This window comes from Molothrus aeneus, chromosome 26, assembly GCF_037042795.1.
Source record: "Molothrus aeneus isolate 106 chromosome 26, BPBGC_Maene_1.0, whole genome shotgun sequence".
Classification (NCBI taxonomy): Eukaryota; Metazoa; Chordata; class Aves; order Passeriformes; family Icteridae; genus Molothrus; species Molothrus aeneus.
In genome coordinates, this window is record NC_089671.1 from 2,569,018 (window position 1) to 2,587,662 (window position 18,645).

The 18,645-nt window shown below is 44.4% G+C and overlaps 1 protein-coding gene across 5 annotated transcripts in view; it reads left to right on the top strand.

Annotated features, from left to right (window-relative positions):
- The first annotated feature begins 1,027 nt into the window (after positions 1 to 1,027).
- The window catches only part of ABCA5 (ATP binding cassette subfamily A member 5), a 49,555-nt gene continuing 31,937 nt past the window's right edge, over positions 1,028 to 18,645 (top strand). The window contains exons 1-8 of one of the 5 annotated variants that reach the window (XM_066566065.1): positions 1,028 to 1,099; positions 4,687 to 4,820; positions 7,007 to 7,122; positions 8,422 to 8,626; positions 12,926 to 13,084; positions 14,000 to 14,097; positions 16,142 to 16,371; positions 18,097 to 18,238. In XM_066566065.1, coding sequence (XP_066422162.1) covers positions 7,018 to 7,122; positions 8,422 to 8,626; positions 12,926 to 13,084; positions 14,000 to 14,097; positions 16,142 to 16,371; positions 18,097 to 18,238 — 939 coding nt within the window. In that variant the 5' untranslated portion in view covers positions 1,028 to 1,099; positions 4,687 to 4,820; positions 7,007 to 7,017. Of the gene's footprint in view, positions 1,100 to 4,686; positions 4,821 to 7,006; positions 7,123 to 8,421; positions 8,627 to 9,650; positions 9,699 to 10,224; positions 10,250 to 12,925; positions 13,085 to 13,999; positions 14,098 to 16,141; positions 16,372 to 18,096; positions 18,239 to 18,645 lie in introns of those variants that run through there. The other 4 variants (XM_066566064.1, XM_066566066.1, XM_066566067.1 and 1 more) reach the window with 4 other exon arrangements.

Here is an 18,645-nt window from a genome sequence, read left to right on the forward strand (position 1 = left end):
GGCCCAGGGGAGCAGTGTCCCTGCCAGGGAAGGGGACAGGGCCCTGGGGAGCAGTGTCCCTGTGAGAGCAGGGGACCATGGCCCTGGGGAGCAGTGTCCCTGCCAGGGAAGGGGACAGGGCCCAGGGGAGCAGTGTCCCTGTGAGAGAAGGGGACGGGGGACCTGGGGAGCAGTGTCCCTGCCAGGGAAGGGAACCATGGCCCTGGGGAGCAGTGTCCCTGCCAGGGAAGGGGACAGGGCCCTGGGGAGCAGTGTCCCTGCCAGGGAAGGGGTCCCGAGCCCTCGGGAGGGGTGGAAGGGGGACCCCTGGATCGGGGGTGTCCGGGAGGGGAGGAAGGTCAGCAGCAGGGAGGGGCCGGCACTGTGGGGTGGCCCGGGGGGTACCGAGGGGTACCGGGGGGTACTGGGGGATACCAGAAGGTACCGGGGTGTACCGAAAGGGGACTGGGGAGTACTGGGAGGTACCAGGGGGTACCGGAAGGTACCGGGGAGTACCAGGGGGTACCGAGGGTGCCGGGAGGTACTGAGGGGTACTGGGGAATACTGGAGGGTACCGGGAGGTACAGGCGGGGTTCGGGGGTACCGGGGGGTACAGGGAGGTACCGGGGGGTATCGGGGGGGTACCGGCAGGGTTCGGGGATACTGGAGAATACCGGGGGGTACTGGGGAGTACCGGCAGGGTTCGGCGGGTACCGGGAGGTACCGGGGGGTACCGGCGGGGTTCAGGGGGTACTAGGGGTTACCGGGGGGTACCGGGAGGTACTGGGGGGTACCGGTGGGGTTCAGGGGGTACCGGCAGGGTTCGGCGGGTACCGGGGGGTACCAGGGAATACCGGAGGGTACTGGGGGGGTACCGGCAGGTACTGGTGGGGTACTGGCGGGGTTCGGGGGGTTCGGGGGGCTCGGCTCCGCTGAAGAGGGGCGGTCCCGGCCCGGGGGGCGGTGGCAGGGGCCGGGCCCGGCCCCTCCGGCTCGGGTGGGACGGGAAGGGGAAGGAGCGGAGAGGAAGAGGAGGAGTTGGGCTGCACCTGGGTGCGCGTCATTACTCGCGGGTGCCGATGGCTGGGGCGGCCGAGCCGGCGGGGCTGCGCGCTGAACGGTGAGAAAAGCGCATTGCCAGGGACTCCGAGCGGGGGAAAAGGGAGATGTGCAAAGCAGGAGTGTCCTCCCTGCGAGACACGCGGGGTACCCGCGGCTGGGGCGCCCTGGGGATGCTCGGGGATTCAGGAGGATGCAGGGGGATGCTCAGAGATGCAGGGGGATGCTCGGTGATGCTCAGGTATGCAGGGGGATGCTCAGGGATGTTGGGGATGCTCAGAGGATGCTCGGGGAAGTTCAGGGATTTGCAGGGATGCAGGAGGATGTTCAGGGATGCAGTAGTATGCAGGAGGATGCTCGGGGACGTTCAGGCATGCAGGAGATACTCAGGGATGCTGGGGATACTCAGGGATGCTGGGGATGCTCAGGGATGTTCAGGGATGCAGGAGGATGCTGGAGATGTTTAGAGGATGCTCAAGGATGCAGGAGGATGCTCAGAGGATGCTCAGGGATGTTCAGGGATGCAGGAGGATGCTCAGAGATGTGCAGGGATGTTCAGGGATGCAGGAGAATGCTCGGGGATGTTGAGGGATGCAGGGGGATGCTGAGGGATGCAGGAGGATGCTCGGGGATGTTCAGGGATGCAGGAGGATGCCTGGGGATGCTCAGGGATGCAGGGGGATGCTCAGGGATGTTCAGGGATGCAGGGGGATGCTCAGAGATGTTCAGGGATGCAGGGGGATGCCTGGGGATGTTCAGGGATGCAGGGGGATGCTCAGGGATGCAGGAGGATGCTCAAGGATGCTGAGGATGCTGCGGGAGCTGTGCAGGGACAGCCTGACCCAGCTCTGCTCCGTGTCATTCCTTGTCCCCTCAGGGAAGCACGGATGAGTTTGGAGGGAAGGGATTTGCAGCCCTGGGCAGGGCAGGGGTTCCTCTTGGGGCTGATACAGGAGAAAATTCAGAAAAGGGAGAAAATTCAGCCCATTTTTTAAACTTACCACATAAAGTATTTATGTTATTAAATGTTGTTACAGTCACAATTTCAATGATGTAAAGAGCTCAGCAGAGTTTTGCTGAAGGACCACCTCGGCTGCTGTCTTGTAGCAGCAAGATCAATAATCTCATTTTCCTCCTGTTCCACAGGGTTGTTCGCTCATGAGTTGTTTTTGCCTCGAGCCACAGCTCATTTAGCTGTGGCTGACACCCTTCTTGTTTGGTTTTCTTTGGGTTTTTGGGGTTTTTTGGGTGGTTTTTTTTTTGGCTTGAGGGACAAGGCAAACGTGCTGTGCAGCACCAAGTCAGCATGTGACCTTTACAGCCCGTTGCCAGGTTGGTGCTTGGGGAAGGGAGGGGAGGCTTCCCAGGGATCAGCTGAGCAGTATTTAAGAAGCACTGGCACCTCTGATGTGGAATTAAAGCCCAGAGCCAGCCATTCCCTCGAGATGGCTTTGATTGAGATGCCCACAAGGGTTTGTGTGTCACCCGCTCGCCACAGCAGCACAAATCACAAGGCATTGCCTGAGCTGAGGAGGATCCTCACAGACTATCTGCATTTTTACTGCTCTTAATCAATTCAAATGCCTTGGCAGCTTTTTCTGCTGGGCCTCTGTGTTCCTTTCCTTCATCTGGAGTTTCAAAGAGGGTCTGGGTTGGTTTTTTTTCCTCCCCCAAATACAATTTTTCACCTTTCAAGTGATGCTTCTTCGGTGTCCTTCATCATTCTGTAGCCTACGTGGAGGTGGCAGGTGTAATATGAAAAATTAATTAACATTCTTCAGATGACCCTTCCTCCAACCTGGCTGACGTAAATGAAAGCATGGCAGAGTTCCAGTGGAGATGTGGGAGTGTTTTGGGTTTTGGAAGTGGATAGAAAATAATTAGAGGAAAAACAGTAACTGGCACTGGCGATTGAATCTTGTTAAATCGTCTTTGCCAGGTTTGGGAGTTTAATAAAATTATTATTATTATTATTATTATTATTATTATTATTATTATTATTATTATTATTATTATTATTATTATTATTTTATTTTTTTAATATTATAATTCTAATTATTCTTTAATTAAAATATTGTGGCTGAGGGAAGGGGTTCCTGGGTTAGACCCTTGTGCTCAGGAGGGCCCTTGGTCCATTTTATTCCTGGGACTGCTCTTGGAATGTGCAAACAGTGGCACTTGCAGGGCATGCTGTGAGCAGGGTGATTTTCATGACCTGTAAGCAGGAACTGCTGCTTTTGATTATTTTTCAAACACTCTGCTGTCACTGGGAAAGGTTTTTTGCCTGAAAATATCCAGAGGAGTTGTACTCATTTTTCCTGCAGGGCTTGGTTGTTGTCATAGCTTGGTGTTGAAGCTTTTTGTAGTTGGATTTTTGGGGTTTTTTAAGGAAAATATATTTTTTTTTTAATTTTTGAAGTAGTCTCAGTGTGAGGGCAGCACTCCAGGCTGGAGATGGGATTCATTCCCAGAAATTCAAATTGCACTGATTGAATCCCACATCCCTCGTGGGGTCTCTGCTCTATGGAGGACCCCAGAGCCAGCCTGGGAGTGGGAATTTGGTTCCTTTTAGCCCCTTTTCCCTCCTCTCACCCCTCCCATGCTCAGACAGGCTCTATGTATAAAATATTTGTGTATTTATAGTGGTGCTGACATCTGAGGAGCTTCCTGTGTCCCGTTCCTGAGGTGGTGTCTGTGCTCCAAAAAAAGATTTCCCCATTAGAACCCAGCCAGGGAAGGAAGTTGGAGCCATGTGGTGTCTGACAGATAACTGAGAGCCCAGAGCTCTGCACAGGCACCAGCAACATCAGCCTGCTCTGGAAGGAGTGCTGGGGGCTGGAATATGGATAAATTCCACATTCTCCACTGTGTTTTGGCTGAAGGGCTGAGGAATTACTCAGTTTCTTGTTGAAGTCCTTGTTGCTGAGAATTTGAAACTTTCTGTGCTGGCAGGCACTGACCCCCACAAGAACACTGCACTGACCTGAGGCTGTGGAGAAGCTTCCAAAACTGATTATTAGCACTGGGATTATGGGTGTGGAGTTGGTTAGAATGTGTGGTGTCACAGGGTGGAAAACTTGAAGTTAAGGGTTTAGAATACAGTAATAGATGTAAAGCAGGATGGAGGTTTTAGGGCGGAGGCTGCTCCTTCTTCTTCACCTTCTTCTCCGTGGGTTTGGGTGGTTTTGTGTAATTGGATAAAAATCCACATTGCAGGGCATGGGTGGTTGTTGGGTTAAAAGTGAAAATAATTGAGGTGTCATTTCTTAATTGGACAGTTTATCCTTAAAAGGCCTTGTAGAGAAAGCTAGTTAGCCATTGTGATGCTTGTTAGTGAAATACTGCAGAACTCACCCCTTGTGAGACTGTAATATGGATAAGAAATTATTCTTATGGATAAGAAATAAAGGATCTTCTTTATTTCTTATCCATATTCCTTTCTTTATTTCTTATCTTATCTTCTTTCTTCTTATCCATATAAGCAATAAACACCTGAGTCTGAGCACGAAATACCATCTCAAGAGCTTCAATCCCTGCCAGAGGCAGAAGAGAAGCCAGACCCAGCAGTTTGTCACTGGTGTTGGTGGAGGTGGGCTTGGTGCCACCTGTGCCCTCTGAGCAGCTCCTGGTGTTGTCTCACCCCCCCAGGTGAAATGTCCCAACGCTCCCAGCTGAGGAAGCAGAGGGAGATGGAGACTGAGCCCTGACTGCCAACCTCAGGCAGCAAAAAGGGCGGCAAAACCCAGGAGAGAAGAACCCTTGCAGCCCCCATCCCTCCCCAGGTACGTGCAGCCATTCCTGGAAGAACATTTCCTATTTAATGCCATTCATGAATGTCATTTCTTTTCCCTCTCCCCACGGCCGTGTGCAGCCTGGGGAGTGGTGAAGAGGTTAAAAAGCAGGAGTGAGTGGTGCTGGCTGTGCTCCAGCAGGGAAGGGGGTTACTCACAGCCCATTGCACAGCTGGCCCCAGGGCAGCTCTCCCTGCTCCTGCCCTCAGCCTGCAGTGCTGCTCCACAGAACTGCTGGGGCTGGGATCCACGGGGGAAATGGAAATAAACCTGGCTTAACTCGGGGCTAGGGAGCTGGGCTTAACTCGGGGCTAGGGAGCTGGGCTTAACTCAGGGCTAGGGAGCTGGGCTTAACTCAGGGCTAGGGAGCTGGGCTTAACTCAGGGCTAGGGAGCTGGGCTTAGGTTGGGGCTAGGGAGCTGGGCTTAACTCAGGGCTAGGGAGCTGGGCTTAACTCAGGGCTAAGGAGATGGGCTTAACTCAGGGCTAGGGAGCTGGGCTTAACTCAGGGCTAGGGAGCTGGGCTTAACTCAGGGCTAGGGAGCTGGGCTTAACTCAGGGCTAGGGAGCTGGGCTTAACTCAGGGCTAGGGAGCTGGGCTTAACTCAGGGCTAGGGAGCTGGGCTTAACTCAGGGCTAGGGAGCTGGGCTTAGGTTGGGACTAGGGAGCTGGGCTTAACTCAGGGCTAGGGAGCTGGGCTTAACTCAGGGCTAGGGAGCTGGGCTTAGGTTGGGACTAGGGAGCTGGGCTTAACTCAGGGCTAGGGAGCTGGGCTTAACTCAGGGCTAGGGAGCTGGGCTTAGGTTGGGACTAGGGAGCTGGGCTTAACTCAGGGCTAGGGAGCTGGGCTTAACTCAGGGCTAGGGAGCTGGGCTAGAGCTGGTCCTGCCCTGGGGCAGAGGGGTGGCTCCAAGGCGTCCTGGGGCATCTTCAGCCCAAATTCCCAGCTGGATTCCCAGCTGCCCTCATTCCCAATTGCTCTCATTGCCAGTTTCTCTCATCCCCAATTCCCCGTTTCTCTCATTGCCAGTTTCTCTCATCCCCAATTCCCCGTTTCTCTCATTGCCAGTTTCTCTCATCCCCAATTTCTCTCATTCCCAATTGTCTGCTTCTCTCATTGCCAGTTTCTCTCACTGCCAATTTCTCTCATTCCCAGTTCCCAATTGCTCTTATTCCCAATTTCTCTCATTCCCAATTGTCAGTTTCTCTCATTCTCAATTTCTCTCATTCCAAATTTCTCTCATTCCCAGCTTCTCCCATTCCCAATGTCTCTCATTCCTAATTCCCAGTTTCTCCCATTCCCAGTCTCTCTCTTTGCCAATCTCTCCCATTCCCAATTCCCAGTTTCTCCCAATTCCCAGTTTCTCCCATTCCCAGTTTCTCCCTTTCCCACTCTCTCTCATTCCCAGTCTCTCCCCCTCCCAGTCTCTCCCATTCTCCTTTCCCAGTCTCTCCCATTCCCAATTCCCAATCTCTCCCATTCTCCATTCCCACTCTCTCCCATTCCCAGTCTCTCCCATTCCCAATTCCCAATCTCTCCCATTCTCCATTCCCACTCTCTCCCATTCCCAGTTTCTCCCATTCTCCATTCCCAGTTTCTCCCATTCCCAGTTTCTCCCATTCTCCATTCCCAGTCTCTCCCATTCCCAGTTTCTCCCTTTGCCACTCTCTCCCATTCCCAGTTTCTCCCTTTTTCAGTCTCTTCCCCTCCCAGTCTCTCCCATTCCCAGTTTCTCCCATTCCCAATTCCCAGTCTCTCCCATTCCCAGTTTCTCCCACTCTCTCCCATTCCCAGTTTCTCCCATTCTCCATTTCCAGTCTCTCCCATTCCCATTTTTTCCCATTCCCAGTCTCTCCCATTCCTAGTTTCTCCCATTCCCAATTCCCACTCTCTCCCATTCCCCATTCCCACTCTCTCCCATTCCCAGTTTCTCCCATTCCCAATCCCCAGTCTCTCCCATTCCCCATTCCCAGTCTCTCCCATTCCCAGTTCCCCAGTGACAGACACATAACCTGTATCAGGAGTTATTAAAACATCAAAAACTGAAACTTTTCTGTGACCATCCAAGCCCAGAGGTGCTGAACGCTGCAGCTGCCCGCCTCAGCTTGGGAAATTTAACAAAAAATTTGTATTTTTGTCATTTAACAAAAAATTTGTATTTTTTTCTTCTGAAAGCAGCCCAGAAAATGGCCCCAGGAGCTCCAAGAGAGGCAGGAGTGTGGAGGCAAACCCGAGCTCTGCTCTTCAAGAATTGCCTGATCAAGTGCAGGACCAAGAAGAGCAGTGTGCAGGTGAGGGGGCTCCTCGCAGGAAACATGATGAGCTTTCTGAAATATTCCATTTTTTTTTGTGGAGGAGGTGCTTTTCCCTCTATTTTTCCTGTTCTGCTGATCCTGATGAGTATATTTTGAGTTTTTTTGAACTTTTGAAGCATTGAATTTTGAAATATTCCATATTTTTTTGGTGCACACGTTGCTTTTCCCAATATTTTTCCTGTTCTGGTTGATCCTAATCAGTACATCATTAATTTTTTTAACCCTTTGAAACGTTGGATTTTAAAATATTCCAATTTTTTGGTGCACACGGTGCTTTTCTCAATGTTTTTCCTGTTCTGCTGCTCCTGATGGGTACACAATGAACTTTTTTCAATCTTTCAAATACTGAATTTTGAAATATTCCATTTTTTGGTACAGGAGGTGCTTTTCCCTCTATTTTTCCTGTTCTGCTGATCCTGATGAGTATATTTTGAGTTTTTTTGAACTTTTGAAGCACTGAATTTTGAAATATTCCATATTTTTTTGGTGCACACGGTGCTTTTCCCAATATTTCTCCTGTTCTGGTTGATCCTGATGAGCATGATGCTCCCTCACAGGAAATATGATCAAGTTTTTTGAAATATTCCAATTTTTGGTGCTTTTCCCTCTGTTTTTCCACTTCTGGCTGATCCTAATGAGCATATACTGAATTTTTTTGACCCTTAAAAATACCGAATTATAAAATATTCACTTTTTTTTGGTACAGGAGGTGCTTTTCCCTCTGTTTTCCTCTTCCGGCTGATCCTAATGAGCATATATTGAATTTTTTTGACCCTTTCAGATACTAAATTTTGAAATATTCCATTTTTTCCCTACAGGAGGTGCTTTCCCCTCTGTTTCTCCACTTCTGGCTGATCCTAATGAGCATATATTGAATTTTTTTGACTGTTTGAAATACTAAATTTTAAAAGATTCCATTTTTTCCCTACAGGAGGTGCTTTCCCCTCTGTTTTTCCTGTTCTACTGATCCTGATGAGTATATAGTGAATTTTTTTGACCCTTTCAGATACTAAATTTTGAAATATTTTATTTTTATTTTTTGTCCAGGAAGTGCTTTCCCTGTGTTTTCCCCTAATCTGGTTGATCCTAATGAGTGCATCATTAATTTTTTTGATTGTTTGAAATACTAAATTTTAAAATATTCAATTTTTTGGGGTCCAGGAGGTGCTTTTCACTCTATTTTTCCACTTCTGGCTGCTCCTAATGACCATATATTGATTTTTTCTGACCCTTAAAAATACCGAATTTATAAAATATTCCATTTTTTCCCTACAGGAGGTGCTTTTCCCTCTGTTTTTCCTCTTCTGGCTGATCCTGATGAGCATGATGCACCCTCACAGGAAATATGACGAGGTGCCCAACACAGACCTGGGCCCCCTGGACCCCTCGGTGCTGGTGAATTTTGTCATTGGCTACACCCCCCCCACAGCCCTGGCTCGGGAGATCATGAGGAAAGTGGCTTCTGACAACTTTGAGGATGGTATTGACACCTTAAATCTTGGGTTTTTCCCCATATTTCCTGCTGGAAATCTTTTTTTTTTTCCCCATATTTCCTGCAGGAACTTTGAGGGGGGAGCTCAGTGTTTGAAGGGGGAGGTCGGTGGTGCTGTAATAGGAAAAATCTGAATTTTTCAGAGGAGGGAATGTGAAGCTATTGGGGTTTCCTGTTGATTTTTAGGGGCTTTTGGTTGGTTTTGGGGTTTTTTTTTCTAGTTTTATGGAGTTCTCTGATGGTTTTAGCATTTTTCTTGGTGTTAGGGTTTATTGTCGGTTTGGGGGTTTTTTCCCTGGTTTTAGGCTTTTTTTGTTGTTGTTGTTTTGGGTGTTTTTTCCTGGTTTTGGGGGTTATTTTACTGTTTACAGAGGTTTTTTGCTGGCTTTGGTGGGGTTTTTTGGCTTGGTTTTTTTTTTTTTGCTGATTTTGGGATTTTCTTGCTGGTTTTGGGCCCCCCACAGCCCTGGCTCGGGAGATCATGAGGAAAGTGGCTTCTGACAACTTTGAGGATGGTATTGACACCTTAAATCTTGGTTTTTCCCCATATTTCCTGCTGGAAATCTTGGTTTTTTCCCCATATTTCCTCCTCCCTTTGAGGGGGGAGCTCAGTGTGTGAAGGGGGAGGTCGGTGGTGCTGTAATAGGAAAAATCTGAATTTTTCAGAGGACGAAATGTGAAGCTATTGGGGTTTCCTGTTGATTTTTAGGGGCTTTTGGTTCGTTTGGGTTTTTTTTTTTTCTAGTTTTATGGAGTTCTTTGATGGTTTTATCATTTTTCTTGGTATTAGGGTTTATTGTCGGTTTGGGGTTTTTTTCCTGGTTTTAGGTGCTTTTTGTTGTTGTTGTTTTGGGTGTTTTTTCCTGGTTTTGGGGGTTATTTTACTGTTTACAGAGGTTATTTTCTGGTTTGGTGGTTTTTTGCTGGCTTTGGTGGGGTTTTTTGGCTTGTTTTTTTTTTTTTTTTTGCTGATTTTGGGGTTTTCTTGCTGGTTTTGGGCCCCCCACAGCCCTGGCTCGGGAGATCATGAGGAAAGTGGCTTCTGACAACTTTGAGGATGGTATTGACACCTTAAATCTTGGGTTTTTCCCCATATTTCCTGCTGGAAATCTTGGTTTTTTCCCCATATTTCCTCCTCCCTTTGAGGGGGGAGCTCAGTGTCTGAAGGGGGAGGTCGGTGGTGCTGTTAAGAGGAAAAATCTGAATTTTTCAGAGGAGGGAATATGAAGGTGTTGGGGTTTTTTGTGATTTTCAGGGGTTTTTTGGTTGGTTTTGGTTTTTTTTTTTCTAGTTTTATGGAGTTCTCTGATGGTTTTAGCATTTTTCTTGGTGTTAGGATTTATTGTCGGTTTGGGGTTTTTTCCCCTTGTTTTAGGTGCTTTTTGTTGTTGTTGTTTTGGGTGTTTTTTGCTGGTTTTGGGGTTATTTTACTGTTTACAGAGGTTATTTGCTGGTTTTGGTGGGGTTTTTTGGGTTGGTTTTTTTTTTTTTTTTTTGCTGATTTTTGGGGGTTTTTTTGCTGATTTTGGGATTTTCTTGCTGGTTTTGGGCCCCCCACAGCCCTGGCTCAGGAGATCATGAGGAAAGTGGCTTCTGACAACTTTGAGGATGGTATTGACTCCTTAAATCTTGGGTTTTTCCCCATATTTCCTGCTGGAAATCTTGGTTTTTTCCCCATATTTCCTCCTCCCTTTGAGGGGGGAGCTCAGTGTTTGAAGGGGGAGGTCGGTGGTGCTGTAATAGGAAAAATCTGAATTCTTCAGAGGAGGGAATATGAAAGTGTTGGGGTGTTTTGTTGATTTTTAGGGGTTTTTGGTTGATTTTCAGGGGTTTTTTGGTTCATTTTGGTTCATTTTTCTGGTTTTATTGGGTTTTTTTTTCTGGTTTTAGGGTTTTTTTTTCTTGGTTTTGTGGGGTTTTTTTGCCGGCTTTGAGGATTTTTTTGTTGATTTTATGGGGTTTTTTTGCTGTTTTGGAGCATTATTTTTTCTTGGTTTTAGGGTTTTATATTCGTTTTTGGGGATTTTTAGCTGCTTTGGGTATTTTTTCCTGGTTTTATGGTTCTTTTGTTGGTTTGGGGTTTTTTTTTTTGTTGGTTTGGGGGGGTTATTTTGTTGGGTTTGGGCTTCTTGTGCTGCTTTTGGGGTTTTTTTTCTGGCACAAAATATTCATTTCAAAGTGATTCCCATTCCTGGGGCAGCCCCAAGAAGAAAAATCAGCTCTGGGGCTGATTTTGAGGGTTTTTTTTTATTTTCAGGGTTTTGGGGTTTTTTTGGTTGATTTTCTGGGGCTGGTGGTGCCTCCCCTGTGACATCCTGGGGCAGCCTCAGGGGAAATTCTGGTTATTTTCTCTCCTGGTGCCGCTACCAAATCAACATTTTTCATTTATTTCAGTTGCTGATTCTCATCAGCACTTCGTCACCTCTTCTTTTGAAAGCAATTTTCCTTTTTTTCCTTTTCCTCTTTTCATTTTTTAATGTTTATTTTGGTTTTGGTTTTTTTTTTTTTTCCCCTGTTTGGGTTTTTCTCCCCTCTTCACCTTTTCCTGGTTTTTTCTTCTTATTTTTTTTCTTCATATTTGTTTGCTTTTCCCCACTTATTGGGGTTTTTTTTCCATTTGTTTGGGTTTTACTCTTGTTTGTTTTTCTTGTTTCTGTTAATTTTTTTGTTTGTTTGAGTTTTTTTCCATTTGTTTCATTTTTTTCTCATTAGCTTGGGTTTTCCTCATTTGTTTGGGTTTCTTTCTCATTGGTTTTGGTTTTTTTCTCATTTATTTGGCTTTTTTCCACTTGTATGTTTTTATTCTGATTTGTTTGGGGTTTTCCCCTTTGTTTGGGTATTTCCCTTTTGTTTGGTGGTTTTTTTTCCCCATTTGTGTGGGGTTTTTCCTGGTTTCTTTCTCTTTTTATTTTTCTTTTTTCCCCCAACACTTTCCTGCACACCTCACACGCAACAAAAACCAATTTCTCCAATCTTACTCTGTCTCTTTTTGTAGTTTTGGATCTTTTATTCTTTTCTTTAAGTTTTTTATCCTTGAAAATTACTTTGGATCCATGGCCCAGCCCCAAATCTGCATTTTCCTCATCTCCTCCTTTTTTTTTTTCCCATCCACTGCTGAAATCAGTGACCATAAAACCACATTTTGATGGATTTATCCATCCTCACCCCCCATCTGCATTTCCTGGGAAATTCTGGGAATAAACTGGGGCAGCCAGCAAAGGATTGGAGCACAGAAACTCTGGGAGCAGCAAAAAAATGGGGGAAAAGGGAAAAATTCCAGGATAAATTTGGATTATTCACCCTGCAGTGCTGAGCTGAACTCCTGCAATGTCTGTTCATGAGAATATTCCCCTCCCTGTGGCAAAAATAAATATTTCCATCAATAATCATGGAATAGTTTGGGTGGGAAGGGTCTCCAAACCCCAATAAGTTGTTAAGGATTTTTATGATGCTTCTTTAAAGTGTTGGACGTTTTTATTCTGGGCTATGGTGGGGAATAAATAAAAAATGAATAAATATTAATATTATATTAATTATATTATATTAATTATATTATATTAATTATATTATATTATATTAATTATATTTTATTATATTAATTATATTATATTATACTATATTATACTATATATTATATGTTATATATTATATTATATATTATATGTTATATATTATATTATATATTATATGTTATATATTATATATTATATATTATATCATATTACATCATACTATATTACTATTAATTATATTCTATTATATGAATATTTTATTGTATTTTATTATATTCATATTTTATTATATTTTATTATGTTTTAATATTATAGTATGGTATAATACAGGATATATTATATTATATGTATATTATATTATATCTTATATCATATATCATGTTATATCATACTATATTGCTATTAATTATATTCTATTATATGAATATTTTATTGTATTTTATTATATTCATATTTTATTATATTTTATTATATTTTAATATTATAGTGTGGTATAATACAGTATATATTATACTATATGTATATGATATGTATATGATATATTATATTATATTATTAGTACAGTATATTATAGTATAGTAAATTATATTTTAATATTATATTTTATTTTAAATATTGTATTTTTAATATTTTAACATATTTACTATAATTTTATATTTAGATTTGTATTTCTATTTATAGTGTATTTATATTTTTATTACAGTATATTTTTATAATTTATATTTATTTATAAGTTTTCATTTTATATTTTATATTTCTCTTTTAATGCTGCCAGGCCTCATCACTGAGGAGTATTTGAGTGAGGAGGAGCTGGAGCAGGCGAGTTTTCTCAAACCCTCCAACTTTGTGGGGGTGGTGTTCAAGGACTCCATGTCCTACCAGCTGAGGTTCCACGACTCCATCGCCATGTCCTCCATCTACACCGAGTCCAGAGGTAAACCTGCAGGGGACAAAGCTGCAAAATCATCCCAAAATTGCTTTTTTTTGGCCTTTTTTGGCCTGGTGTCACATATATTGGTTTGTGGGGTTGTTGGTGCTGTTATCAGGGAGTGGAACAGCTGTAACTCAATTTTTCGGGATTTTAATGTGGAATTGTGGCATGGAAGGGCTCCTGAAGGTGATTATTGCCTATTTAATAGTAAATCCAGATAGTAATGGTAACCCAGAGGTAAACCTGCAAGGGAATAAGCTGGAAAATCATCCCAAATTTTCCTTTTTTGGTTTTTTTTTTTTTCTGGCCTGGTGTTGCGTTTGTGGGGGTTTTTGGTGCTGTTACCAGGGAATGGGGCAGCTGTAACTCAATTTTTTGGGATTTTAATGGGACATGGCTTGGCTTGGAAGGGATCCTGAAGATGATGATTCCCTATTTAATAGCAATTCCAGATAGTAATAGTAAATAGTAATTACTAGTAATTACTATCTAGAGGTAAACCTGCAAGAGAATAAGCTGGAAAATCATCCTATATTTTCATTTTTCAGGTTTTTTTGGCTTAGTGGTGCATGTGTTGGTTTGTGGGGGTTATCAGGGAGTGGAGCAGCTGTAACTCAATTTTTTGGGATTTTATCGTGGAATTATGGCATGGAAGGGCTCCTGAAGGTGATTATTGCCTATTTAATAGTAAATCCAGATAGTAATGGTAATCCAGAGGTAAACCTGCAAGGAAATAAGCTGGAAAATCATCCCAAATTTTCTTTTTTTTTCACCTGGTGTTGCGTGTATTGTTTTGTGGGGGTTGTTGGTGCTGTCATCAGGGAGTGGAGCAGCTGTAACTCTATTTTTTGGGATTTTCACCTGGAATTGTGGCCTGGGAGGTCTCCTGGAGATGATCATTCCCTGTTTCCCCTGCAGCCACGTGCTCCAGCCTGCGCAAGAGCTGCGAGTCTGTGACCTACTGGAGCTCGGGGTTCACAGCCCTGCAGGCCTGCATTGATGCTGCCATCATCCAGGTGAGGAATCCCACAAAACCCATAAAATCCCACCCAAAAAATCCCATAAAATAGGGCTTGGAACACACAAACCCTGTGAGGAAGCCCTGAGGGAGCTGGGGGTGCTCAGCCTGGAGCAAAGGAGACTCAGGGGTGCCCCCATCACCCTCACAGCTCCTGAAAGGTGCCTGTGCTCAGCTGGGGCTGGGCTCTGACACAACCAGAGCACACAGCCCCGAGCTGCACCAAGGGAAATACAGCTTGGAGAGCAGGGAAAAGTGTTTGACACAAAGGGTGATAAAGTTCTGGAATGTTCTGCCCGGGGAGGTGGGGGAGTCCCCATCCCTGGGTGTGTTTAACAAAGCCTGGATGTGGCACTGGGGGCCAGGGTTTGGGTGAGGGGCTGGGGCTGGGCTGGACTCGATGGCCTTGGAGGTCTCTGACAACCTGGGGATTCTGTGAATTCTGTGAAAATCCCACAAAATCCCATTAAATCCCATCCTCACCCCAAGGAAGGGCAGATCCAGGGGCTGCTTAATCTGCCTGTTAATCCTGGGAGATGCTGTGTGAGATTCCAGCTGGCATCTAATGACAAGGCAGAACTTTTAGGGTGGTTTGGCCATGTTTTGTCCAGGACTGTTTTGTCCAGGACTGTTCTGTCCAGGTACCACAGGGAAAATGCCATAAAATCCCACAAAATCCCATCCTCACCCCAAAAAATGGCAGATCCAGGGGCTGCCTGCTAATCCTTAATTTATCTGTCAATACTGGGAGATGCTGTGTCTCAAATCTCAGCTGGCATCTGATGAGAAGGAAGAAGTTTTGGGGTGGGTCTGGCCATGTTTTGTCCAGGACTCTTCTGTCCAGGTACCACTGGGTAAATCCTATAAAATCACACAAAATCCCATCCTCACCCCCAAAAAAGGCAGATCTAGGGGCTACCTGCTCATCCTTAATCAATCTGCTAATCCTGGGAGATGCTGTGTCTCAAATCTCAGCTGGGATCTGATGAGAAGAAAGAAGTTTTGGGGTGGGTTTGGCCATGTTTTGTCCAGGACTGTTCTGTCCAGGTACCACAGGGAAAATGCCATAAAATCCCACAAAATCCCACAAAATCCCATTAAATCCCACCCTCAATCCAAAAAAGGGCAAATCCAGTGGCTGCCTGGGCTGTTTAATCTATCTGTCAGTCCTTGGAGATGCTGTGTCTGAAATCCCAGCTGGGATCTGATGAGAAGGCAGAAGCTTTGGGGTGGGTTTGCTTGTGTTTTGTCCGGGGCTGTTTTGTCCAGGGAAAATCCTATAAAATCCCAAAAAATCCCATCCTCACCCCAAAAAAGGGCGCATCCAGGGCTGCCTGCTAATCCTTAATCTGTCTGTCAGTCCTTGGAGATGCTGTGTCTCAAATCTCAGCTGGGATCTGATGAGAAGGCAGAAGTTTTGGGGCAGGTTTGGCCATGTTTTGTCCACATACCACTGGGAAAATCCCAGAAAATGCCACCTTCACCCCAAAAAAGGGCAGATCCAGGGACTGTATGGGCTCCTTCATCTGCCTAGAGATGCTGTGTCAGATCCCAGCTGGGATCTGATGAAAATGCAGAAGTTTTGGGGCAGGTTTGGCCATGTTCTGTCCAGGACTGTTTTGTCCAGGATTTCCCCAGTCCTGTTGGGTTGGATTCTGAGGATTTGTGTCTCCATTTGCATCCCAGAGATGCTGAACATCCAGCACAACCCTCCTCAAATGCTCCCCCCAAAATGCCATTCCAGACAGAATTTACCTGCAAAATTTATTATTTTTGCTGTCACTGTTTCTCAGCAATTTTTCCCAATTTCCCTCCCCTCACCCTGCTCGTGCAGGCAGCAAATTCCATCTTTTTAAATGACAGAAATTCCACATTTCCTCATTTCATCCCCAGGCATTCAGGTGTTTTCCAGTCTTGCTTTTGGCCTGGAATTTGGGGTCAGGAAGGTTTTGGGCTCTCCAGATCTCTGGGGTGAAGTGGTTGGGATGGGGCTGAAAAATCAGGAAAAATGTCAAAATAACTTTTCCTCCTCTTCCTTCCAGCTGAAGACAAATCATTCTGTTTGGGAACAGCTGGATCTGACCAGAGCCATGGTTATGGGAGAGGCTGCAGTGGTGGAAATTGATAATTTCCCTCGTGCAATCATTTTAATTTACCTGGTGATTGCATTCTCCCCATTTGGGTATTATTTAGCAATTCACATCGTGGCAGAAAAGGAGAGGAAGCTGAAGGAGTTCTTGAAAATTTTGGGACTCCATGACACTGCCTTCTGGTATGTGAGTGTTTGCTACAACCTGTTCCTTAGAAAAGAAAAAAAAATCAAATATATGTAAAGGGAAAAAAAAAATTAAATATATGTAAAGGAAAAAAAATTAAACATATGTAAAAAAATTATTATATTAAAAATTATTATGTTGAAAAAATTTCTAGTTAACCTCTTCTATGCCACCCTCCAGCTGTTAAATTGTTTTCAGTCTTTAAGTGAAAAATATTCACTTAAATATTGATAAATACAAATAATTTAATACAAATATAATACAAATACAATACAAATATAATACAAATAATACAAATAGTGATAAATACAAAATATTGATATTCTGTACAATTAAACAGAGAGACACCTGCAGTACCATGAAAATATGAATATTTTAATAAGTAATCCTGCTGCATTTATTCATGTAAAGCTAGACCAGATTAGAGGGATTAAACTCATCATGTGTGAGGTTTTATGGAGGTTTTTAAGCATTTTTGGCTCACTACCTCCTTTCCTAGAAGCTCAACAGGTAACCTGCAGCCTGGCACATAATTAAATGAAGCCAACTCTATAATTTGAATGTGCCAGAGCAGTCTCAACAACAGGTTTTCAATTATTTCCTCACCCTGATGAAAATTGGCCTGGGCAATAGAATATCTCATTTTTCTCCCAAATGATATGTTAATTTGAAACCATTGATAGCTGAGGGGATAAAAACAGGTTTGGCTTTGCCCTTTCTGGCAGGGTTTTCACCCTGCACTGAAAATCCACCTGGGGTGGTTGGAATGATTTTTTTTTTAGTTGTTTCAGAGGAAATGTGTCATTTTCTGCTACCTGCACAAAAACCACCCCTGTTTGCTGAGGTCAGAGTTGCTCCCACACTCACAGCTCTGGTTTTCAACAGAGCAGGATTTTATTACCCTGCCCAGCAGCCTCTATTAAATTTTAAACAGAATTCCTTGAATTATTGAAACCTACGACTCTGTTACCCTCTTTTGCCCATACCAGGGAATTAATTATGCAAAAAATAAAGGTGAATCACCTGATTGTGCATCTTTGACTGCCCTGGGTCTCACTGTGTGCTGAGAACAACCCCAGGATGTTCACAACAGCTCTTTGACTCAGGTTTTGTTACAAACAGCTCTTTGATTCAGGTTTTGTTGCAAACAGCTCTTTTATTCATGTTTTAGTGCACACTTGCCCTTTGGTGCAGTGAGACACAGAGTTAGAAATTAACTTGGGGTAGAAGCCTGTGTGGAATTTTAAAGAGTGCTGGGTTCTGGAATATGTGGAATATTGAAGAGTGCTGGGTTCTGGAATATGTGGAATATTAAAGAGTGCTGGGTTCTGGAATATGTGGAATTTTAAAGAGTGCTGGGTTTTGGAATATGTGGAATTTTAAAGAGTGCTGGGTTCTGGAATATGTGGAATATTGAAGAGTGCTGGGTTCTGGAATATGTGGAATATTAAAGAGTGCTGGGTTCTGGAATATGTGGAATATTGAAGAGTGCTGGGTTCTGGAATATGTGGAGTATTAAAGAGTGCTGGGTTCTGGAATATGTGGAATTAAAGAGTGCTAGGTTTTGGAATATGTGGAGTATTAAAGAGTGCTGGGTTCTGGAATATGTGGAATATTAAAGAGTGCTGGGTTCTGGAATATGTGGAATATTAAAGAGTGCTGGGTTTTGCTGTTTGTGTGGCTGGGGATTCATTAATTTTTCTGGGTTTTTTCATCCCTAGGCTGTCCTGGGTGCTGCTCTACGTGAGCCTGATTTTTGTCATGTCCATCCTGATGGCTGTGATTGCCACAGCCTCGTCCCTGTTCCCCCAGAGCAGTGCCTTTGTCATATTCCTCCTTTTCTTCCTCTATGGAGTCTCCTCTGTGAGTATTCCTGGCCCTGGGGCTTTGTTTTATTCCCTCCCACCTGATTTGTTCCCTCTGCCAGAATATTTGTTGTTCCTGTGGGGTTGAGCAGTGCTGGGAGTCTGAGCTGTCCCAGCCCTTCCTGGGGTTTTCTCCTGGTTTTAGGATGTGGTACAGGTGTCACCCATCCCCTTGAAAAATGCTTTTCCCTCCTGAAATATCTGAGTTTCTAATGATGAGTTTATATATGATGAAAACTGATCAGGTTTTGAGTTTTCAGCCCTCCACAGAACCATTCTTCACTCCAGATCCTCTTCAAAACACCTCCTGTTACTACAGAGTTTAATGTAAAAAACCTAATAAACTGTCAGAGAATGATAAAAAATACATCATAAATATATTTACCTATCCAGTTGCTTGTCTGA